Source organism: Ammodytes marinus, assembly GCF_949987685.1.
Source record: "Ammodytes marinus genome assembly, chromosome: 20".
Classification (NCBI taxonomy): domain Eukaryota; kingdom Metazoa; phylum Chordata; class Actinopteri; order Uranoscopiformes; family Ammodytidae; genus Ammodytes; species Ammodytes marinus.
The window spans coordinates 14,308,081-14,333,212 of NC_137224.1; the positions used below are offsets into that span (position 1 = coordinate 14,308,081).

The window sequence follows — 25,132 nt, forward strand, 5'->3', positions numbered from 1 at the left end:
TTGGCTGAATATATATAGGTGGCTATGGTTGCTTAGCAGTAAGTGGGGTTAGATTTTTGTTTTGGTAAACTGATCCTTTAAAACGTAACGCAAGTGCTACAAATACTTACCAAAAGAGGGTGGTAGTGTATCAGGCATGAGGGGCTAGAGAGGAAATGCTGCATGCACGTTATAGCAGGAGTGATTTGAACACTTGAGATTTTGGTCTGTGAGAAATGTTAATTTAACAATGTGAAATATTGACAGAAGCCTTCGAAACACAGCGTGTGCATCTTCTACTGTTGTGTGAAGCCTTATGTAGGCGGCCTATCCATGTACAGACAGACAGTGGTGTAGTGGTGCCTGGAGAAGTGGGTATACTCTAAGTTGTACTGCGCGCGCATCCGCTTTTGCCGGTCCTATATTTCCCATAATTGCGCTGCCTCACACAGCCACTCGTGAGTAGTGGTCCAACACAGGCCTAATGCATGAATAGCCTATAAGATATAGAGAGCGTAGCTGGCAGAACGGCTATATGTTTAGCCTCCGTGTCCGCTCCATTTACAGCCATTAGTGCGAGTGGGGGGGAGGAGTTCACTGTCCTGACAGCTGACTGCCGCTACGGTCTGCCGGACCATCACTGTTTGCACAGTAGGCTAAATAGGGAGACTGAGGTGGGGACCCTGGACCTTCTAGGGAGGTCCGGAAGAAAAAAATGCAACCTTTTAAAGTAAAATTCATCAATCTGGTGCACTTTGAGAAGAAAACTGCATGCAACCAGGCCCAGGGGCCCAAGGGCTCAGGGGGGCCCTAAGCCAGAGATACTGATAGTAACTTTACATGTCGCATTGTCAAAGAGCTCAGTCACTCATGTCAATAACAGCCTAGGGTCCAAAAAGGAATAGGAAATAAATCATCATGGCCCCTAGCAGGTGAAAAATAGAAAAGCAAGTGCAAAACAAAAGCATTATTAGCTATGTCTTATGGGCTTCATAAGGGGCCTCTAAGGCCCCCACACACATACAGGAATAAGCTTTATACGTGTAAATTCTATACTGTTCATAAAAAGTAGCTTTCCACCCTGTATCTGTTGCAATGGGCCCCTCCATCATATAACATGGGTCTGCAGACCAATCTACTGTACTGTTTTTATAGTTGCAGAGTAAAGAGTGCTGCCTGTTTAAGAAAAATAATGTTCCTTCTGCAGCTCAAGATTTGATTTAAATCTAAATTTTCCTCTGAAAGTGCATCAGATTGATGCATTTTACTTTAAATCTCATAATCCGTCTATGATCCAACTGGTTTCCACAATCTTTTTTATTTTTGCGGGGAGCATGCACAAGCATTATTCATAGAAAAAAAAATGTGGGGGCCCCCCACAGGGTCTTGAAACGGGCCCCGAGATTGTTAAGACCGCCCCTGCACGCTTGCCGCCTTCTCTCTGCCCGCTCGCCTCTCTATTGAGAATGCATTAGTGGGCGAAACAAACGCCTCGGCCCGTGTGAAACGGCCTGAACTACTGAACGAAGGAAATCAAATGAGGTTCTGGCATTTTCCCCAAAAAACGGGACAAATTGTGTCCCGGGAGAGATTTTTCTTTTCCCGGGACAGCTGGTGAAAAAAAGAGAACAATTTCGGGGAAAACGGGACGGGTGGCAACAAGTCCCGCAGTCGCGGCCGTTAGAAGTGGGTATACGCAATGTCGCCTGAAAAATAAGTGGGTATACGCCGTATACCTGCGTATACCCCCCACTACACCACTGCAGACAGACAATTAGAGTTCCATGTGTATATGGATATACAGCAGGGGGCGTTGTGCACCATGCTTTTAGCGGAGAGTAAATAAACTGAGGGGAAAAATGGACAGAGTAATGATCCCTGTTTAAATGACAGGGGAAAAATATTTTTTCACTTTTTCTATCTAATAAAAACTGTTAACTGCGGATTGTTTTATCTTTCCACACTGTCCTCTGCCGTCAGCTTCTAACAGTGTTGATCAAATTTGCATTCACACTCACACAACAGGGACAGTGTGGAGGAATTCACCCCCGAGCAATATCAGTTGAACGAGTCTTTTGCCTATCTCCTCCATCTCTTTCACGTAAAGTTCACTGTCCGCCGATACCTTTGAATGACAATAGGACTCGGTGGGAGCCTGGCTGCTGGCCTTTCAATAGGCTGAATAAAGTGTGATCTCTAGGCACTGTTAAGAAAACATTGCATAAAGACATTAAGAGGACGGTCTGGCTGCAGGATTATAAGGCTTCAGAAAGGGCTCTGCGCTGCTTTTGTGCCGTGACATCTTAATGGTGCCTGTGTTTAGATGACGCAACAGTGAAAAACTGGGACCCAGGTAGTTGTGTTTGTGGACAGACGGCCCTACAGAGCTGCATGTTCAACAAGTAGACAGGTAAATGCAAATCTGGAGAAAGAAGAAAAAAATTAAATAAAAAAAACTCTGGGCACTGGTATGCATGCATAGGCGCTCTTGGCTGAAGGCTGGGTTTCACCACGACTTCGCCTGGAGCGCAAGAAGGGGGGAAAACAGTGGAGCCAATGGGAAGGCAGCATCCAGCCCAGCTCTCTATAACTCTGTGTCGCAGTGGGCTGAACGATGCCACTAAACAGTTACTGCAGCTGAGAGAGTTTCATTTGGACTATAGACTCTCCAACAAGCCGTGCGTCCACAGAGCGCGCGCACAGCTCTTCTTCTTCTTCGTCTTTATTGCGATTTCTTACCATTGCGCACTCAACAAAGCAAGACTCCACCAGTGGACTTTCTTTAACTACTCGGGAGGGCTGCTTTCACCATGAGCGCCGGGCAAACGTATGAGAAGAAGATTGCGTGTATTTTGACCGATCTGCCAGGATCTATGAGTTGCCACCCGAATTCCAAGGACTCTCCTACGCTGCCCGAGTCCTCGGTGACGGATATGGGCTACTACAGCGGACAGACGGCCCATCACGGCCAGCACGAATACTCTCAGACGCAGGCGTACGGACAGCCCATGAACTCTTACCACCACCAGTTCAATCTGAACGGAATGGGAGCCGCCGGAGCGTACGCCACCAAATCCGAATACCCCTACACGAATAGCTACAGACAGTTCGGACATTACAACAGAGACCACCTGCAGGCCTCGCCCCCGAACTCAGGTAAATGTTGAGATGATCTACGGTTTATTTATGTGCGATAGTGTTGTTTACCTCCAGTGTGCACAATTGAGTGTAGGCCTGGCCTATGCGCGTAAAGTTCAAGACAGAGATAGTGTTCGATAAGAAAACTCGAATCATACTGTAGCACCAGCTATATCGTATGTTATCTTTTTGTAATTTATATTTAGTTTCTTCAAACTATTTGTAATGGAAATAAGGAGTTAATGAATATACAGTGCCACATGCTGAAAGGCGTCCTTCACTTTTTACGTCTCCATACAGAGCTAATGTAGCCTAATACTCGCGACATATATTTGATTTATTACGTATAAGCAGTTCAAAAAAACATTTTCTCAGTAGCTGTTGTTAATGTCGTGTTTTAACAACCCGCCTGGGAATGGGCCAGCCTTTAACAGCTGGCCATAAAACAATGGTGCTTTGATTAAAGCTAATAATATTCTCTCTAGCAGTTATTAACATAGACCTACTGCAAAATTGGAAATTGGACAACATTTTTTTTGATTGCATTTGTGTTGTAAACACTTTGAAGTTGCAACATTTTAGTTATTTCCCTTGAAGCAAAATTTCAACATTAAGGTGACAACAAATATAGGTTAGATTTTCTTTCGTGTTTTACGCACACATAATTCCCATATCTTCTTTTGTGCCATCCTTTTTTTCCATAATGTATGTTAAAAGTTTTCTCAATGGTCTGTTTTATTAAAATATTTTGCTGTGATTTTTTTTTAGTAAAAGAAGAGCCAGAGCCCGAAGTCCGCATGGTGAATGGAAAACCGAAAAAGATCCGCAAGCCGAGGACGATTTACTCCAGCTACCAGCTCGCCGCTCTGCAGAGACGCTTCCAGAAGGCGCAGTACCTCGCTCTGCCCGAGAGAGCGGAGCTGGCGGCGCAACTCGGCCTCACCCAGACACAGGTAAACCGTGTGACCCGCTAAAAAAAACATATTTTTTTGTAATTGATCAAGACTCTCATAGTCACGTGAGTCAAAGTTTCCTAACATGGTCAACAATTTGCTCTGTAATTACCAATGGATGCATAATTACGCACAACAGAGGCTGGATGTGTGTGTTCTCGGTTCGATACGCTTTATTTAACAATTAAAATGCTCTATTTTCTCTCAGTTACACACTACAAACCTGTGTTTTTGTTAATCCTACATGCAATTTAACACATTAATATTGTAAAAGAATAATTTTTAAATCTGTTTCAGTACAATTAATGTTAATATTATTTCCTCTCTCCTCAGGTCAAGATTTGGTTCCAGAACCGGAGATCCAAGTTCAAGAAGCTGTACAAAAACGGCGAGGTCCCCCTGGATCACAGTCCAAACGCCAGCGACTCCATGGCCTGCAATTCCCCGGCCTCCCCCGCAGTGTGGGAGAACAGCAGCACCCCTCAGCAAAACACCCCGGTCAGCAGGCCACAAGTCCCGCAGCCGACGCACAGTTCCTCGCCGCCATACCTGGAGGATTATAACAACCACTGGTACCAGCAGGGATCACACCTACAGCACCCGGGCACCGTGCACCATCCAGTCCCGCAGCAAAGTGTCGGAGCAGTTTACTGACAATGACTCAAGAGCAGTTTTCTCTCTTTCTCTCTCTCTCCAAACGAGGTCTCTCCACAATGACTCTGCAGAGCAAATGTCGAGTGGCCAGGGAGCAGGCCGCCTGAAGTGAAACTTTGCTTTTGGTTTTTCTTTTGGATGATCAAGAATGTTTCAGGACTGGCTTTTTCCCTCTCACAAAGCACATAAGGGATTTCTGATCACTTGTGGCAGCATATTTTACGGACATCTGGCGTGGTTTTTTAAATTATTTATCGCTAAATTTGTATTTCATTAACTCCTTTTTAAAATGATTATGCAATGTTGTTGTTGTTGTTTTTAAACAAGTAGTAGCCTAACACAAACAGAATATTGACAAAACTGTGCCGTTAATTCATGCTTCAGACCACCGTGCACATGGGTTTTATAGAGTGCGTCCAAAAAGAAAAAAAAGAGAAAAAAACACTCAGGTCATATTTATATGGATTTGTAAAAAAAAAAACGTCGAAGGCTGTAAATATGTGTTTATACGCAGAACCACTATGATATTTGTTTGACTGCACTGTGGTGCTTCCAAAACCATTTTCATATTGATGTAATTAGTCCACTTGTTGCCTTCTTGTCAATTGAATAAAGGTGTTACTTGCATATTGTGTGTCTAGCCCCTTTATAAACAGGTTACAGTCTGCACTTTTTTTTGTTTATTTTCTATTTTTGTTTTGAGGGAACAAACTGACCAGATAATGACATGTAGGTTGGATTAAGTCCAGGCCATCTGGACTACAAAGGGCAGAACATGTTTGTGAAAGCAAAGGGAGTTTTTAACCAGTTGTAACTAAGTTATTTTTCCCTTCTTTATGAATTAAATAAATGGTTTAGGTCTCTAAATCGTATCTACTTAGCTGTACTTGGTGCTTGCCCTGGGAGAAGGATTATTCATAATTACAGACCTCGTTAATAATGAATATCTTATTATAATACACGCATCTTTATAGGTCTGACTAATTGCTCATGCTCTCTAAAGAATAACAGCGGTGTGCCAAATTACACTGGGCCCTGTTTAAAGAAGTATCCATGTCTCACAATGACATGCCAATCCCTTTTTGATTTGTATGTTGTCAATAAGTGGAAGCCAAAGGGTTAAATGACGGAATCAATCTTTAACTGTTATTTATGTGCGACAAATGTTATTGTCAACCTCAAGTTATTTATCACAAAAACTCCCAAAAAAAAGGTGAATGCTCCACTTTGTATACGGAAGTAGAGAGTATACCTTTATGGCCCCAGCACAGCGAACTGACTCACTCTTCTGTCTTGTTTTGGCGCCGTGAGCTGCGTGCAAAGCGCTGCAGTAGGAGGCGACACACCAGCAGACATGTTGGAGTCACTCGGTTTTATTACTATTCTGCTGCCAGATAACAAGAGGCAACTCAGCACGTTGCACACGCAGAAAGAGAGAGAGAGAGGCTGAGTGAAGGGTGGGGGTGAAGCAAAGCTGTTGCCGAAGGGGATCTCGCGCACGGGCACAGCAGGATGGATAGAAGCGCTGCCAAATAGAAAAGGCATAAGAACACCCTCCCCCCCACACCCACACACACACAAACACACTTTTTTTAAATGTTTCACCTTACACATTGGATTCAATTCTATTGCATTTGGCAAAGAAGTAGTGCTCTGGTAAAATGATCCAAGACTGCTGTTGAGCAGGTTTACAATTCATGTGATTACGCACCTTTTAACCCAATAAACTAACAATATACATGTTATAAAAAAACACTTTACAAAAATAATGTAGGCAAAAGGTCTTCCCAGGTGATGAAACAGCATAATGGACTCGGCTGTGGGAATACGTTGATATTAATAAGCTGAGAGATGCTAGATAAACATGACAACCACTACGATAATGACTGTTATGACAGCGACAATGAGACACTCATAAAAAACAACAACATCCCTCCCCCTAACAACTAATGACAATGGACAACAGCACCAACTTGTCCGCGCACGCCATGCGTTATTAAATATGATGCACACACACACACACACACACACACACACACACACACACACACACACACACACACACACACACACACACACACACACACACACACACACACACACACACAAAAAAATAATGACATGAAAGAGAAAGCGCTAATGGCGATCTTATCCACATGAACCACCATGGCGCCATTACGCACGGAGAGAAAATGTACCCATGGCGTTAGTGGGTTTAATAAGCATTTTCTAGCGCTTTGAGTAGCCTAACCGGAATGGTATGCGCTCAGGTCTGAAGGTGTTACTATATAAAACTTTATTGCAACATTGTGTCATTACAATAATCACAGAACAGTACAGTTTCAGATGCAGATTGTATAATGTTCATCTTAAGTTATCAGGTCTCACAGGGTGCCCTCATTTTTTTCTCACTGTAAACTGGATATTTTCACTTGTTTTTGGATGAATATGAATACATTGTATATACTGTATCATTTAGCTTTATTCAATATATTTCTGGATATAAATTATTTCACATTCGAATCAAATAGGCTTAAACAATTATTATCATATCTATATATAATTATTAAATAGTTTTGTTAGACGTTTATACATGAATAGAAATCTAAAGTGATTAATCATGAATATTTTTTATTTAAGAATTCATCTGGCCTATTATTTATTCACCTTGATTGGCTACAGAGCCTTGTGCTGTTTTATTTTACTATACTTTATGTTTATATTTACACAATGTATTGCCATTGATTTTATGAATTTAAAATTGGGATTGAACTTCACTTCATAATTCAAATATTTTAAAATTGAGTTTAACATTTTTATATTCATACTTCTTCTATTTTGGTCACATTTGTCATACACACTTTTCGTGACCTTAGTGGTTTGGTTTCTTTGACACCCGTTACATTTAAATGGTTTCAAGAAGCACTGTAGTCCTACATATTTCACACACACATTTCACCAAACAACGTTTTTCCCCTTCTGCTTTATTGCCCTGAACTCAACACCAGTTGTCTACAGCATCACTCATCATTCCGGTGCACTGTGCTGACTTGACAGAAGCAGCATGATTACTATTGCCTTTTAATATCAATGAAATCTCATCAAGCGCACATGTGACCTCCCCTGCGATGGCTCCCTCAGCATGTGTGGCCCCTCGGCTGTTGGTTGTCGGACGAAACACTTGTGCCGAAGACAAACGCGTGTTCGTTACATACAAGGCTCCACTTTGTGTGTGTGGCCCACTGTCAGACTTGTCCATATATGTCATCTCTGGACATTAACGTAACAAGTGTAAGTAGCCATGGAGGTGGAGGCGAACTGTTGAACTTGAATGTGATCCTGCATGGCACAGCATCACAGCACCCTAGATAGAGCTGCTGCTGCTGCTGCTGTCCGGGCGGGCCCCTATAAGTCCCTCTTCACCCCTCATAACAGTCAACGGTGGGGTGTCGGCCCTTGTCTCTAGGGGTGCAGCGATATGGGTTGAGACGGAGGTTAGGGAGCTGAAATGCATCCACGGAAAGACTTCCAGCAGCTGTCCAACACTTTGCCCGGGTCCCGGGCCGAGCCTCGGCTGCATTAGGATCACTCAGCCGCTCCATTTTGCAGTAAACTGGGATGATATGGAGGGAGAAAGGCATCCTTGACAGCTGTGTAGACTCCTGAACCCTGGCTGACCTGCAGCAGCAGGCCAGTGCAGGGCCGGGCTGGATTGGGCCGTGCTCTGCTAATGCTTCATACAGCCAGTCGTCACATCACTGATAAAACCTTCACAATGTAAAATGTAAGCCCCAGAAACACAGGAATACAGGCAAAACATAAGACATGAAAAACTGTAAAAAGACATAAGGAAATTAAAAGACTTATTCTTTTTGGCACCTATTTTTCCTATACATGAACTGCGTGTGCATGTGCGTGTGCATGTGCAAGTGCGTGTGTGCGTGTGTGTGCCTTTCTGCCAAACTGTTTTCCATCTTGCAATCCATCCTGTGTGTGTGTGTGTGTGTGTGTGTGTGTGTGTGTGTGTGTGCGCGCGCGCGCGCGTTTACGCATGTCCCCAAACCGAGTCAAGCCTACTTTGAGATGAAACCAAATTATGCATTCATTCTCTCCAGTGGAGAAAGCTGCTCACAATTACCCGCGAGATGTCAGATCACTCATGGTAATAACAATAATCACCCCGGAGACCTGATTTTGCCATTCGCCCGTTCAAAAGCAACTGGGACTTAATAACGAGCTATCTGCCCTCTTTGTTGCTATCCTGCAATTAAAACCTATCAGACACCTTCGTATCTTATAACTCCGAGCAGCCAGGGTATTGATACAGTCACGCTCGCCTTTTATCATCGCCCTTCAGCCCGCCGTGCCCCCCTTCCTCTGAGCCTGTCTATTACACGAGGAAAAGCCTTTTCACTTTCCCTTCAATCTGCCCCGCATGATAATTGGCCCTTCGTTTGAAAGGTCCTTCTACTCTGTCTGTCCAACTGCGCGAGCCATTATTCTAATCTGGAGATGTGAAATTGCCTATAATTTTCCCTGATGCCTCTTCTTTCCCAGGGCCTGGCTGCGATGTTTAACAAGGCACACAATAACCATCAGGAGTGAGGAAAAGGGGCACGAGGGTGTGTGAGTGTATGTGGTGTGTTTGTGTATATATATAAATGTGTGTGTGTGTGTGTGTGTGTGTGTGTGTGTGTGTGTGTGTGTGTGTGTGTGTGTGTGTGTGTGTGTGTGTGTGTGTGTGTGTGTGTGAAGAAGATGATGTTAATGTAGCACAGTGCTTTTCGTTATTGGAGAGAAATCAGCCATTGAGGAGTGAAAAACACAGGGGCTGTATGGAACACCTCAACGCTGATGCGCTTCTCGGACTCAAGGTAAGACAGGATTGTATGTGGCCTCTATGCCTGCTTGGATGCAGTAAGAAGTGGGTTGTGGTATGGTTATTTGTCAATGCAATGATATGCGTATGGTGATAATGGTTGTTTTTGCATTTAAGCAATATATCCTAGAAAACAGATGTACCCAAGCTCATTTAGAAAAATGCAGTTTTGTTTTTCATTTATATGATATGTTTGCAACTAGTTTTTTTTCATGCATTGTGTGTGCGTGCTGGAGCTCTCTGCATAGAGTTATAAAAAGCTATTTAGGATCAGAAGTCATGACCCTTTAAAATGACATCACACCCGAGGAGCTACACCTGTCATAGCAAATGAACTGTATTTTGATAGATGGAATTCCCAGTAATACTGTGAGAGAAAAATATCTGCACAAGAAAAGAAAAAAAAAATATACTGCACGTATGACTGGTTAGTGATTTCTCTAATCCCTGTGTGTGTCATCAGACAAATGGGTGCCTAATGTTTGCCAGACAGCCAAGAAGAGCAGAGTGACGAATGAAAAAGATAAAAAGAAGGCATTGGATGTTGCTTTTTAACGCACCGTTCGGCCTCATTAAAAAGAGCTTAACCTCCCATTTAATCAAGAGCACAAGCCCAGACTGCGGCGGCGTGCAGTGCAAACGATATAAATAACCAATTTCTCTGTGTTTGGACAGTGGAAGCGCCAGAATGTGTAAATCAGTGGAAACAACCATAAATCAGGCACCGTTTATTGGAGAGATCGCAAAGCCATTCGTCATTTTGCTGTGACAGACTTTTCTGTTTTAAGTTCACTCGGGACGAGTGTGAAGGAAAATATCTTTAAAAGTTCCAGCTCGCACGTCCCTTCTCCTCTATACACGGCATGTGTATACTCTCTTGTGTGTGAGACTTGGGGGTTAAGATCTTCTGAGCAGAAAGGAAAAGGTGCATATTGTATATGTATATAAAAATTGGTTTGTTTTAGAGATTGCAGAAAATGGGCTAGATACTGTTTTCCTTTGAAATATTCAATTGTTTTTATGTTGCAATGCTTACTTTTGAATTCAAAGAAACCATTTGGGAGGCATTGCCTCTTGTCCGGACCGTGCGTAAAAGTTACACATCGTGCGTAAAGGTGGCACCCCGCATCCCTTTAATTCTGGGCACTTTATCTTTATTTTTTATGAACCTGAAGGAAAGGGCAACCTGTTCGCTTTAAAACACTCTTAAACTATGTAATTAAAAGTAGGGATATAAGTAAACAATTTATATACAGTCTATGTTTTCCTCAGAAGGAATCAATCACCAGGTGTTTTGATTTTAAGGTTTTATCGCATCGAGTGTTGATTGACAAAAGCTGACAGCTGATATCCCAAATAGGAACCGTCACACGGGCTGAAGTGAGATGCTTAACAACCCACTATGCATTAACCAAGATAAGAAAGTCTCGAGATACTTCATTTTGTCCACATATTCAGAACGTCTTTAAATACTTTTGTTAATTAGCATATCACAGTTGAAGGCGGTTGCCGGTCGCCATTAATAACCTTTATCTGTCTGTGAATCTATCCGGTTTGATGAATACAGTATTTACCCATCAAAGTACTTGGCAGAGAAATAGATTTCACCGATAAAGTAGTCATCTTAACAAACATGTCACACAGAAATGAATCAAAGGCCAAAAACGTTCATCCATCAGCTATTTATTTTGCATAGCGCTCAAAACCTTTATTTTATACCATATTGTGGCTGAAACTCTTTTGCTGATAAAGTAGAGCCACGCACACTATATATTCTTTGAAAAACGCCTCTATCCAGAGTCTCTTGGTAAACTGCGCACACACACACACACACAAGTCGTGCCGTGCACCACACGTTGTGACATTGGAACACCTCTTCAAATATATATATTTGACGCCTGCTTTTTTGCAACGACAGTTGAATTTTAAACACGAAACACAGATAAAATACAAGTTCTATTAAAACACACATTTATAAGCACAAGTCAGTTCTGAGAAGTGGGGCCTCGAGGGTGAAAAACCAGCAAAGTTCAGTGTTAGCCCAAGGAGGCGTGCTTCGTGTAGGCCCGAAGTACACCTGGGCTTCAAGCGCGAGACACCAGAAACAATCCACTCACTCACATCATCTGAGGCCTGGCCATTGTGTCTTGGTGGTGGGGATGGTGGTTTGGATACCAGTGACCAAAGCTGTTCATGTAATTGTTTGGGTGCATGGGCGCTCCTCCTTTGTTCGCCATGGAGACCTCCCAAAGCTGGGGCAGCCCGGGCGAGCAGGGAGACACGGAGCTGGTGCTGTGGAGATGCTCGCCCTCTGATCCGCTGCCATGCTTCATGATCTTTTTGTACTTTGAGCGCTTATTCTGAAACCATATCTTCACCTAGAAAAAGAGAAAAAAATGCAGATAATTGTCAATGCGGTTCTGACAATCAGCAGTCATATAAATGAAATAATCCTGTGAAGGGCCCTTTATGAGCATAGTTCCCCTAATTAAACTCAATAGACTTTTCAGAATTGGCTCAAAGGGAACATTTGGGAACAATAAAAACTCCTCATAACTCATCTTTTTTTGTGTGTTGCATGAATCCCAGGCCTACTAGTGTGGGCGTTGTTAGCCGTTCAGCTTCACAGTTGAGTGGCATTTGTAATCCATTTAAACCGTAGCTCTCTTATTGTTCGATGTTTTACGAGTCCAATGAGTGTGACAGCTCTCAATTCAAGCCGATATACTAAAAATATTGTGAAATAAAAAATAGTCCAAAACACATTGCGGTGTAGGTCAAATTTCAGCTGACTCCAAATATGTGTGTGGCGTTTTTTTTTGTTGGTTCACGACATCAATGGTGAGAATATTCACACATCCATTCCAAAGTCCCAATGAATCACTCTATAAACATCCTAGCAAGGACAGCACGAAAGGCAGCACGCAAGACTGGGAGATAATTGCTCAGATAAATGTTGAGGCATTAAAGAAGAAAAATAGGGCAGGAGAGAAGGCTCGGATGACAGAGTGGATTCACTTGTTTATCCGTTATTTTGAAACTGCAAATTAAAAAGTCAGAGAGAAAAAAAGGATCAAGGTCGACATCTGATTACCTCATTTTTGTCAATATGATTAAGTTGACAGCGGACGCACACCTATTTATCTCCAAAATATGTTTTCGTATATAGCCTCTTTCAATATATAAACATTTTGTGCAAAATGCACGCGAAGGCGACCTGTAAATAAATGCATGAGCTTTGCGTTCATGTGCTGTGGTACTATCCAAATTACACAAAAAAAAAAATATTATACAGACAACCAAAAAAAAAATAAAAAAAAATATATTTTTAAGTGTACAAGGAACTGCTTTAATCTCACAAGGATTTTAAAATAATTAATTCAAAAACGGCTTGAAAAAAGCTGACAACCACTAATATGCAAACCAGTTATTCCCGATTTATTTATTTATTGCTTCTAATAATTTTGTAACCGCCGTCACGGCTCATTGCGTGAAACACTTCAAATGAATTCAGGAACAAAATTAAGCATAGTAAATAAGGTTTGCATTTATCGATCTGGTTACAAATGACAATCATTTTAGTTTTTCATTTGATCTCTAGATCCCTAATTATCCAGCAATGTTTCCTTTTTCAAAACAAATTTTTCCTATTCATATTTATATTCAGTGTGTTTTGTTTTAGTTTAATTCAAGATCTTAACATTACCCATGTACTTTTATTTAATAAGTGGCCACATTCTTAAATACTGCAGGCCTGGCATGCTTTGCAGAATAACTGTGAAATTATTAAGCACGACCTCCTTGGTTATACCATAATTAATAAAACAATCATTTAGTGCAAATATATTCGGCCCTAAACTCTTCTACAATTCCCCTCTTCCAATGAGGACAGCTGGGTGAGTTGAAGGCCCCACCTGAGTCTGGGTGACTCCCAGTTTGGCCGCCAGGTCGGCGCGCTCCGGTAAGGCCAGGTACTGAGTCTGCTGGAAGCGCTGGTGCAGAGCCTGCAGCTGCAGACTGGAGTAGATGGTCCGAGGCTTCCGGATTTTCTTCCCCTTGCCATTTAGACGAAGGTCCCTGCCGTTCTCGATTGACGCAGACTTCTCGCGATCTTGTGGATTGAACAGAGAGAGCAGAAACGACATGAAATATGGGGGAGTTTTGATTTATTACTTTTTCTCTTCAGGGGCTGTAGGTCAATACAAATAGGTGTCACACTTGAGGAGGCATTAAGATGTTCAGGAGCTCACGGTAAAACAAATGTACTATCCCATACATACAACATTAAACAACTGATACATGGTTCAAGTACAAACAGCCAGGTAATAATATACTTCAGCTGATAGGCCCTGCACGGCAACACCAAAGTCTCAGAGAATGAAGGCCAAACGTATATATTTGAGATGTTTTACTTTTTATGCTTGTCATGCTATCTCACTGCTACAAATTGTCTGCTAATAGTTTTATTAAATTAAATTAAGTTTATATTGTACGCCTTAGACAGGGATTAACAGTGTCACCACTGGTTATGTGTACACGCTAACTGGATCATGGTATCACATTCACACTTCAACAACAAAGAGTGCAAGAATAATCCTTTGTAAAAGAGGGAAACAGGAGCACGTTTAAAAGCCCGCAGAGATGTAAGGACTGTTATTTTCTGGAATCGTTTTGCATAATGCGCATCAACAATCATGTTACACACTTGTTCTTGAGGTATATAGACACAGACTGCACGGGCCATAATTGGACTTTGCCACAGAAAATTATGGTCAATAAAATTAATGGCATCATCTGCCTCCATTATATCACATGAGCGGTAAAGAGGGAGCATCCCTGAGAGGCGGTGGCTGAATGCTAGGCCTTGTTTGGACATTAGTGAGTTTGAAGACGCCTGCTGACGTGCGTGGCTTCATTTAACATTCGATAGCCTTTAAGACATTATATAGCCTATGACAAGAAAAGTGAAGTAATTTTGTCAACTTATTAAACCTTCGAGTGAGATCTATTTTTCACACCATGAATACGTCAGGGAAAATTACGCGCCCATGTGCGTAATTGCGCATTCAGCAGGATGGCAAATCAGAATTTCCAAGCCATTTATTGATACAACAGTATATAGTCCGGCTCGATTTGACTAGCTCACAAACATACCTGTCTGCTCTAATCGGCTGTGGGCCATGATGCTGCTGTTGCTGAGATTGCTGTGCTGATAGGACATGTAAGCGGACGGGGGATGAGTGTTCACCGCGCCGGGGTAGGCGTAGCCCAGAGAGCGGCCATAAGACCCGCTGCCAGGAAAGGGACTTTCGTGCTGCGAATGGCCGGCAGCGTGCAAGGCATGGACGGGGTAAATGTGAGAGAGTCCCGGCGAGTGCTGTTGGTGCGCCGGATGTCCGTTGCCGAACTCTAGAAAGGCCGATTTGGAGGGATCTGAGGCATTCAGACTGTCAGGCATGAACCCCATAGACATAATTAGCTAATACGCGAGTCCATAAACCCGTCGCTCTGAAGAGGGTTTCATGAGTTCTGTCGTGCAGCGGAGAAGAAAACTGGGAACAAATCCACACCTACAAGTCCAAAGCATTGTTCGTGAAAAAAGTTCTCGCGCAGCAATAAGTCACAGCGTGCATGTTCATAAGCGTTTAGGAGGCAAAACATCGAATAAAAAGCGAAAGGGATCCTTCTTTACATCATTGGAGGAGCTGACATGGTTCTTCAAACACCTCCTGCCTGCGGAGTCTCGGACACACTGCCTTCCATCAGCTCTCTGATTGGTCTACGGCAGCCAGCTGTCACTGGAGCTCCACCATTAACTTCATTAACATATAGAGGATGCAACGCTGCAGCCAGCAGGGACCTCCTTCCATTACCAAATCATCTAACATTTGGACACATATTTAAAATCTAAAATTTATAATATTTAAAAATGTCATGAAGTCCTTTATACCATCAAAAAACGGTTTAATATTGTCTGCATTTTCCTCAAAACTGCCTAAAGACACAGGAGATTTGACTTAATAAAGGCCTACCTGTTTTCATTTCATAGTAAAAAACATTACTATTACTTATTAATTGTGAAAACTTAGTGTAGTTTAAGTTTCGATAATTAGGCCAAAATATAAGGACAATACGCTTCTGATATAAACGGAATGACATTGCATTTACGATATAAAAAATATATATTTAGAGCTTTTCTGGTGTTAAAATTCTAATTAAACTATCTTTGACATTGTTTCGTTTCAAAGTACATGCACTTAATTCTCTCCATAATAGTTCAACTTTCCCTTATTTTATTAATAGTTTCAATAATGTCTTAATTCCCCAGGTTTACTTTAATATAATTTATAGAAATAACCGAATAAAGGGACAAAAAAAATGGTTCATTTATCGTTTTCAACTGTGCACTAAAATCTTATTTTTGGCTGTGGCAGCATTTAAAAAAAAGCACTAAAGTAATTTTTTTTAAAGAGAGAGAGAGAGAAGGAGAGAGAGAAGAGAGAGAGCACAAGGTGACACCGCTGAGGGAACGTCTCCTCCAGGTTAGAATTGTGCTCCTTTAATTTTGGAGCGAGCGCTCAGATTTCTATCATAACAGAGTTCATGTAAATCAATGGAAGCAACCCAAATGTGTTTACAAAGCGTCCACAAACCGTCGCATAAGCATGCTTTGAGGCCATGCTTCAGCGGCCATGCTGACAATTTTTTTTTTCAAACCAAGGACAGTTTGATATTCAAACTTTCTGCATTCCCATCCATCCACCATACAGTAGTATACAGTACAATAACTCTGAATAAAAATGACCACACGGATTGATATTTCATAACATAGTTGAAATAAAAAGTAGTAAGAACTGCTTTAACACAAGCGCAGTGGATTTAAATATATTAATAAAGATGAAGAGGGAGAATAAGAGTGACAATTGGATCACAAATAAAATGATTTGTATTTTTTGAGAAACAAACAAACAAAAAACCCACATTATATCCAAATACATGTCAGGTTTTCTAAGAACAATGTATAAAACATAAACCTGCCAAAAGAGGGTTGGATTATGGTGCAGAGTGCAGAGTAAGCAGAATTCAAAAGGTGCATGTGAACCCAGTGTGGGAGTGGGGGAGAAAATGGTGAATGCAGACTGAAAGAGCAACCCTGTCTCCATATTTCAGCCTCTATACTAGCACTCAGGCTGAGGAAATCCACAGGTGGAGAAAAACACAGTGGGCTAACCCTTTAAGGCTACATTTGCCAATGAAGGAGTCTGATTGAGTCATCATGCCTTAGTAACGGTGCAGTTTTGATACAGATTCCATCTCAGCAGAATAGCATGTATAAGCTGCAGTCAAATTATAAAGAGAGTGTTTGGTGGGTTGAGCGTGGTGCTGAGCTGCTGTCCAACCCCGTCATTTTGGTCATGTTGTACCCTGAATGCAGCAGCACTAAAGGCCTGCTGCTGGGGGCTGGACTGCTTCCCAATTCCCCACAGGCCTCAGCCAGCCAGAACAAAGCCACAAATTATTATTATGCTACAATTTCACTCACCAAAGCAACAACAGAAAGAAAAAAAAATCTTCTGGGCTGGGAGGCCCATTTTCATATTGTGGGCGCGAGTTTGTGACTTCACACTAAAAGGCCCTGCAGCTGTAAATCCTCACTGGGAAATGATATCACGAGAGAATGCAGTGCTGCATGTGGCTATGTCTTATTAGGAATTCATGGCCGCATTATTGGTGGTTGAGGTTATAGTGGCATAATGGAATCTACTGTTGGCACTCGGTGACTGGAGGCATGTGGGAAAACCACCTTTGTGGCAGTATAGTTCACAGAAAAGTCACTCCTTTTGATTGATGAACGGGATCACCGAGGCCAAATGAACACCAACATTAAACACATAGGCATGTTGGTGTGCATATGTGGCACTCTGTGAACTTCAACTGCTGAATACTATAGTGTGCTATAAAATTGATATGTCGGTCTATTTTTGTGATGTCTGTATCGATTTGCCAGCTTCAAAAATCTAAATTTTTGAAAATAAATTAAAAAAAAGTGAGTTCCCTTTAAGGCCAGGACACACCAGCCCGATAATCGCCGTCGTCAAAAAAAATGGAGTCGGCCGTTTCAGGAAGCTCCAGCTTCCCGTCGCTGCTAAAGAACACACCGAGACGACTGTTTATTTTCCGTACGCTCGCGGGACGTAATGTCTCCACAACAGCAGGCGGCGCTAATCTGTATTGTGGCCCGAAAAAATACGAAAGCCGGAAATGATTGGACATCTCTCTAGAGCATAAACATAGATAGAAATACGTATTTATATTTATGGACCATAAGAGCACAATTTTTAGCAGAGAGTGTCGAGCATGGTGTCGAGCAGTCAACAAGGGTTGATGCATGTGAGTACTCTCAAAACGAAACGAACAAACACATTAAAACGATGGCTAGCTGTTGTTAGCTGTTTGTGCTACCCGCCTCACTTCCGGGCTTCACTGATTCGCTAGCCCTCCACCAATCAAATTGCTCCAAATGAAAGACGGTCGGCCGCCGATTGAACATGTTCAATCGGCGGCCGACAGGCTCAAAACAAGCCCGACGACCTCTACGTCGGCCGACGTCACGGCACACACCAAACAGATTCGTCTTTTTTTTTGACGACGGCGATTATCGGGCTGGTGTGTCCTGGCCTTTAGATGTCACAGTGAAAACTGGAAGCAGCATGGTCGTTAGCATTGAATAAGAGCGGCACCTTCCAAATACAAAGCTAAATATCGCAATATACATCACATCCCAATGCATTGTGATATTATACCGTAGCCAATGTATCGTAATGCGTTTTGTATCGTGAAGTCCTTGCCAATACCCAGCCTATACTTGAATACAGAGGATTGAGTCCCCGGGTGTGAGTATGTGTCAAAAACCGTGCAAGTCCAAAAAGGTTTTGGGCACACGAGATTCATGAGACCGAAAGGGAGAGATAAAAAGGCAAGGTGAGGAGGCTCTTTCATGCTTGTAATTATGTCTGTCTTAGGGGTGGAGAACAAAGGCGAGCCCTGCAGTCAAAGAGCAGGGATGAGCCGCCCTCGCCGTGGCTGTCTCAGTACACGCACAGGGATGATGTTAAAAACAGTCACACACTCCCAATAGAAGCCCAGACTCACTGGCGTCGGCTCTGCTGCACAGTGCACACTGACGGGCATGGGCCTACGTCTTCAGAGGTGTGTCTGACATAGGTGTGTGTTCTCTCTCTCTCTGACGCACACACACACACACACACACACACACACACACACACACACACACACACACACACACACAAACACACGCGCACACACACACACACACACACACACACACACACACACACACACACACACACACACACACACACACACCGGTTTGAGTTTGTCCATCACGAAGCTCTGATGCAGAGTGACAGCATTCTTTGTGTACAAACCGAGAGCACATTCCCAGGCAACTGCCACGGCTGTGATCTTCCCCGCTGGCACATCATGTTTTACAAGTAAGCCTCTGTGTTGCCGGGGCCTGGACTCACGCTCTAGACTGACAGTCCACGACCCCGACGGGATGCCAGCATATATTATCACAGGCTCGCTTCACCACATAATAGACACATGTCCCATTGCAGAGGCGCACTGCCATGGCTCTCAAACTCTGGTGTGGTTTGACACAATCTTCAGAGATGCATCACACAATCCAAGTGTGGACAAGCTGTGAGAAACATGAAAAATACCTTCAAAAGATGATGAAAAAGAGAACCCACTGATATGCTTCTTTCTTGTTAAGATTTATTAGTGAACAAATTTGAATTCATATTGATTTCCAAAAGTTAACATTAACAATACAATATGAACATAAGACAGCGCCCTGGAGCAAAACATAGTACCTATATCCATAAATATATACACATACACTGAAATGTATACATATACATATAGGTGTAAGGAAGGGCTTGGGTTACATGTATTCATACATTCTAAAAGTCATGTTAAAGTTCACAATGAACGCTCATTTCTTACCAGATGAAAATCTATTCATCATAGTTTCACTGATGTATATTAACTTTTTATGTATGCTTCTCTTTTATATACAATCTATGATGTCTTAACACTTTTGGATATGAATATGCTGCCCCAATGTTCCCCTTCTTTGCACCCCTTGCTGTCACTTTAAGCAGGTGTCTGTCCTCACCACTGTACCTGCTTTCCTTTCGCCTCAACAAAGCCAAACCCAAACAATAGGATTTACGTTTTTCTCTGACTGTTTTCCGCCTCAGGAGAAAGAGGAGGGGAGCAGAGAAGGAGTGGGATGAGCGGCCCTAATCTCTCCTCCAGGCGCCATCATCACACTGGAGCACTAATGTCTACCACGGCCGGCGTCTCATTCCTCAAGTGCAGCCGCCTTGCTGCTGCTGCTGTATGCTATGTGTGTGTGTGTGTGCTGTGTGTGCCTGTGCTGGCAGCCTCCGAGGGCCCACAGAGTTCACCGGTGAATAGCATCACTCATATGGGAAGTTCTTAGCACACGTATACAGATCAAAATGTTTTCACACTTGCTCAGCTGACGTGAAAATATTGGTAACACTTTGGAATAAGGGTACATCAACTAACTGTTAGTTAATGTTTAGTTAATGCTCAATATGCATTAACTAAACATTAACTAACAGTAAATAACTGCTTAATTAATGCTTAATTAGAATTAGCTCAGCATCAACTAACAGTTATGCTTAGTAGATGCTAAACTAAGCATTAGTAAACTAAGCATTGTTCATGGTTAACCAACCAGTTAATAACTAAACATCAACAGTTAGTAAATGCTTAATAAGCATTAACTAACCATTAATAGCATTATCTATCACTTAATTAATGTACCCTTCTTGTAAAGTGTTACCAACATATTATAAAGTGAACCTGTGTATTGCATCATTATTTTTTTGATGTGATTGATGGGTGATGTGTCTGCGTAATGGATTTATTGATCATTGTGATCATGGATGTCTGCTTTCATAGGAACATGAAGCATAATTGCATGGTGTGGATGTGGTTGAACAGGTTTAAGGTGAGTGGTTGGTATCATGTTTCCATCCTTTTGATTGATTTGTGGTAAGTCCAATTTTCAAAACAACAATTGTATCCTCTTTTTCTATTTGTAGTGCTAATTATAATTTAAAGAATTTCCAAAAGTGTGTCAACCCTTCATATATATATATTTTTTTAAATGAATGTATGGATTGTATTGATTTCCCATTTCTGTCAGTAAATAGTATTGTTTGCTTGTGAGTTAATAAAGCGTTGGTGGAAAACCTGCATGTTTGCAGTTTATTTGTAATGTTGGATGTTTTTGAATGTTTAAAACTCAATTAATTTCAATCCAACTCAAAAAACTTATTTGTAATTGTAATGATACAAAAGTTCTCTTAGTTAAGAGAATAGGACCCATTCACATACAGGTACATATTTTTCTCCTTTTATTATTGATCTGCTTTTGAACATACAATTAAATAAAATGCAGTTTGATTAATTTAAAAAACTGTGTAAGTCCATCATTCATTTTCAGTACTGTCTGGAACTAAAACAGACACATTTTACATTAAAACTATTTCGCACAATTAATTTAATTTATGAATAAACATCTGCATTTGTCTTCACGACTGCATGTCTCCTGATAAGTAAATATCTGCATACACAGACAAACATGTCTATTAAAATTGTCAACGGAGAAAAAAAAACTTTTACACAGTAGGCCTACTTGAGAAAAAGTTTATCGCATTTTTTAGTCTTCAAGCATTTATAACACATTCTATTATTTCAATGATAAACAAGTTTTCCTGAATTATTTTGGGGTTTCTTCAAATAGCCTATATTGTGTTATCGAAACTGGGAGTCCAGGTTTAAAAGCGAAATTAAACTCGACCTAATGGATCAGGTGTTTCGTGTTTGTCAACATTTTGGCACAATTAGAAAGAGGAGGAGAAAAAAATGAGCGAGCGGCCTGCGGCTGAAACTTACCCGTGGACAAGAAGGAAAAATACACTGATAATAAAATCAACAGGCTAAGACAAAAGCAACTCTTGCCTCGTAAAAGGAACGTGATTCGTAGTGTTTGCGTGGGAAACGTCGGAGTGTGTCTGGTCTTTTGGCCCGAGCTTAGAATTCATCATTGGCATAATTGTATCCAGACAGCGGATGACAGCACCACCATCGCCCGCTGCCGCTGACTGTTAGGCTTAAACCTTTAATTGATTGGTTGAATATAGGGGCCTTGGCAACTAGGGGTTAAAAAAAGCAAGCAAAAATAGTACGAAAAAACGTCTGGTATCCTTTAACCGTAATACGCATATAAGCCATTCTGATGCAACCTGAGCTCGGTGTCACATGGGGCATCTGATTTGAAAAGGGGTTCATTTATAGTGAACGGCGATCATGTTTCTAAATAATACGTAGATGTTTTCCCTCACCTTCCTCATTCGTGTGGTTGCCGCTAAAATGCTGCAGAATATGGTACCAATTCGGACTGTGGTAGGCGCCGACACACACACACACACACACACACACACACACACACACACACACACACACACACACACACACACACACACACACACACACACACATTCCGTTTTCTCTCATTTCAAATCCTGCAGGATCTCACACGGTGTGTAACCTGTCTGCACAGATGCAGCCAGCGCGAGCCCATCAGCTGATGGACATTCAGTGGGACAGTAGTGGCAGTGTATTGGGTTACAGCCCAGCTCTGTAGCTGTAGAAGTTGTAGCTTGAGCTGCAGTTATAGTGTGTGTGTGTGTGTGTGTGTGTGTGTGTGTGTGTGTGTGTGTGTGTGTGTGTGTGTGTGTGTGTGTGTGTGTGTGTGTGTGTGTGTGTGTGTGTGTGTGTGTGTGTGTGTGTGTGTGTGTGTGTGCGTGCCTGCCCATGCTCCACATCTGGAACAAAGAAGTCAGTCTGGGTCTACCCTCGGTGTTTACAGCTCTGTTGTTTTTTCACACTCCTTGCAAAAAAAAAAAAAAAAACTTGCCCAAACACACATTCCAGACTCACCAGCTCAACATGGGGGAAAAATATACTATAATTTTCCACTGTAAATCCTGTTTTGCCCCCAGAGTACCAGGGGTATAGAAAAACAAAAGATGGAAGCTGTTGTAGATCAGTTGGGGGGCGACAAGAGGGTGGCAGTAGCAGGAGAGGCCAAATGAGCAGATGAGAGACAGAGAGAGTCAGAAAGTGACTGGGCCTGCCTGGTTGGTGGCTGAGAGGGCACATGAGTTCAGCTGAGGTCAAAACATGCTGCCGGGGGAGTGGCATCCATAACTGTTTACAAGGATCTGAGGAGACATCTGAGGAGGCATCTGACGTAACAGTAGTTCAAAGGACATCTACTTTGTGAAGAAAATAAAGCAGGAGAGACCGCACAGACAAGCGTGTTCAGGCTATAAATCTCCTCTAGAAAAACAATAAAACAGGATTCCCATTGCCTGTAAAGCCAACAGAATAGGCCCATAGGTTTAACAAGCTGCAGATGTTTGGATGGAGAGAAAATAATTTAAGGAGCAAGGAGAACTTCTACAATGTTTTTGTTTTTTTTCAGCTCTCTTGAGAGCAGATGAGACGACAGACGGCGTCGGAAATACTGGAGGTACACACTAGTTGACAATGATTTTACCCAGGGGAGACACACATCGCACACCCAATCAACACACAATGACACATGGCTCGGGGGTTGCCAGGTTTTTAAACAGTAGGTCCTGTTAAAGACCGGTCTGTCAAGTCCAAGGATTATCCATCTGAAATTACCTGGTGCCCCCTCCCACTTGGGTAACGTGAACCCTCTTTTGTGGTTTGCAGGGCAACAGTGTGCAAGGCAAGCGTCGGTTTGAGATGCCAGAGGTGATGGGGGGTCGACACAAGCCTCAAGAGGACGGGACAACCATCTGGGTGGCAGCATTGGTCATCCTGGCATGGGTTGCCAGGTTAAGTGACAGTGAAACACAATATGCCACCAATATCCTCTTATCTGACATCAAAAATGGGCTCTTATGAGAATTTAAGACAAGAACATTGTGACGTAAATGTCATTTATTTAGAGTACGGACACATACAGCAATCTGTACTATTCTACATGACTACTAGATCATTAATATTGGGCTTGCACTGCCGTGAGGTCAAAGAGGTCTTTAGGGCTCTTCAATAGGAACAACTTGACAGGATCAAGTTCAGCTCCTGACAACAAGCCCTGGCTCTGTCAAGTGTTAAGTTCCATTGTGACCTACAATAGGACACAATGGCCCTGCAGCACCCAGCCTGTACCACGCCGCCTATCAAATGACACAGCTCTCAGGGAGAAAAACTTGGTGAACTGATATTAACGTTAACGAATGTTGGAATCAATGCACTGTGAACGCAAAATATCAAAACAAGAGCCCACAGAATGAAAAAGAGAGTAGAAAATGATTAAATCTATTACATTATTATCCAAATGTAAAGAAGGTCTCCTAAAGTAATTGAAGTCGTCCCACTTTATGCTGGGATTTCTCATACTTTTTCAAACTTATAAATATCTCTAATAATTGGACCTAATTCCAACTCTCAAGATACATTTTTTTTATTATTTTTTATGAAAAGTAATTACTATTCCAATTATGAGGCTAATGATCATAACAATAACCAACCCTTCCCTGAAAATAATGGACAAGTGTGAGACGACAGAGTGCTGACAGTAGTCTAATTTTGCAGCCTCTTTATATAGTGTAATATTTACAGTTCTAAATACAATGGTCCAAGAACAATTGCAAAGCACACTTAATGAAAATGTAATTATAAAGCAATCATCTTAAATTCGTAATAAAAGTTTGGGTCATTTCTTCTCACGCAACCTTTCTCTATAATGATTCCAAAAGCTTAAGACTTAAATCAATTTGTTTGAGGTTTCAGGAAGTAAAATGAGGAGACATATAGTACTTAAAACCTGCCATAACTGATTTGTTGGCCACTTGGGGGAGGCAGAAAACAAAAACGGGTACTATTACCTATAAGTTTATATGGTGATAATTTATTGTTATTAAATACAGCTGGTTATTTATGTTACGGGGCATCGTTAGCATCTATTAAGAGTCATGTTTGATTCCACTTTAGACTTAAGTCCAATATTTACTCTTTATTAGCCCTGTTTATGGTAACCCCTGAGTGAAATACCTGGCTCTTTAGCATGCCATATGTTATGCTATGTTCAGGAGCTAGTCACTTACTTCGTCTCTCTGCTGATGCTGGGCAGGGGGAGAGCTGCCTCTTCACTCAAAACAGCTGAGTCGAACGGATGAGACCAGTGAGACTCAACCAAAAAAAGTTAAAGTTACCCGACAGAAAAACCAAAACAATGATTCGAAAGATGCAACAAAGCTCGGTAGAGATAAAGGGAACGGCAGACTCAGGTGAGAATTCTCTGTAGCTTTATCACTGGTACACCTTTCACATACAAGTTGTCATGTGATTCGAATCATTGTTT

At 42.0% G+C, this 25,132-nt stretch overlaps 2 protein-coding genes across 2 annotated transcripts; one reads left to right on the plus strand and one right to left on the minus strand.

The window, feature by feature from the left end:
- The first annotated feature begins 2,580 nt into the window (after nt 1-2,580).
- dlx3b (distal-less homeobox 3b) lies at nt 2,581-5,351 on the plus strand. Its single transcript, XM_080049556.1, has 3 exons — nt 2,581-3,135; nt 3,886-4,070; nt 4,404-5,351. The coding sequence occupies exons 1-3, from the start codon at nt 2,790-2,792 to the stop codon at nt 4,722-4,724; spliced, it is 852 nt and encodes a 283-aa protein (XP_079905682.1). The 5' UTR covers nt 2,581-2,789; the 3' UTR covers nt 4,725-5,351.
- Nucleotides 5,352-11,278: 5,927 nt separating this feature from the next.
- dlx4b (distal-less homeobox 4b) lies at nt 11,279-15,338 on the minus strand. The gene is made up of 3 exons (XM_080048692.1): nt 14,758-15,338; nt 13,518-13,714; nt 11,279-11,981 (listed from the first exon to the last, which is right to left on the minus strand). The coding sequence occupies exons 1-3, from the start codon at nt 15,074-15,076 to the stop codon at nt 11,721-11,723; spliced, it is 777 nt and encodes a 258-aa protein (XP_079904818.1). The 5' UTR covers nt 15,077-15,338; the 3' UTR covers nt 11,279-11,720.
- Between the last annotated feature and the right edge of the window lie 9,794 nt (nt 15,339-25,132).

Coding starts and splice junctions, on each gene's coding strand:
- dlx3b (XM_080049556.1), top strand. CDS start 2,790: ATGAGCGCCGGGCAAACGTATGAGAAGAAGATTGCGTGTATTTTGACC. Junction 3,136..3,885: donor GGCCTCGCCCCCGAACTCAG/GTAAATGTTGAG, acceptor ATTTTTTTTTAG/TAAAAGAAGAGCCAGAGCCC. Junction 4,071..4,403: donor TCGGCCTCACCCAGACACAG/GTAAACCGTGTG, acceptor CTCTCTCCTCAG/GTCAAGATTTGGTTCCAGAA.
- dlx4b (XM_080048692.1), bottom strand. CDS start 15,076: ATGTCTATGGGGTTCATGCCTGACAGTCTGAATGCCTCAGATCCCTCC. Junction 13,715..14,757: donor CAGCCGATTAGAGCAGACAG/GTATGTTTGTGA, acceptor TCAATCCACAAG/ATCGCGAGAAGTCTGCGTCA. Junction 11,982..13,517: donor TGGGAGTCACCCAGACTCAG/GTGGGGCCTTCA, acceptor CTCTTTTTCTAG/GTGAAGATATGGTTTCAGAA.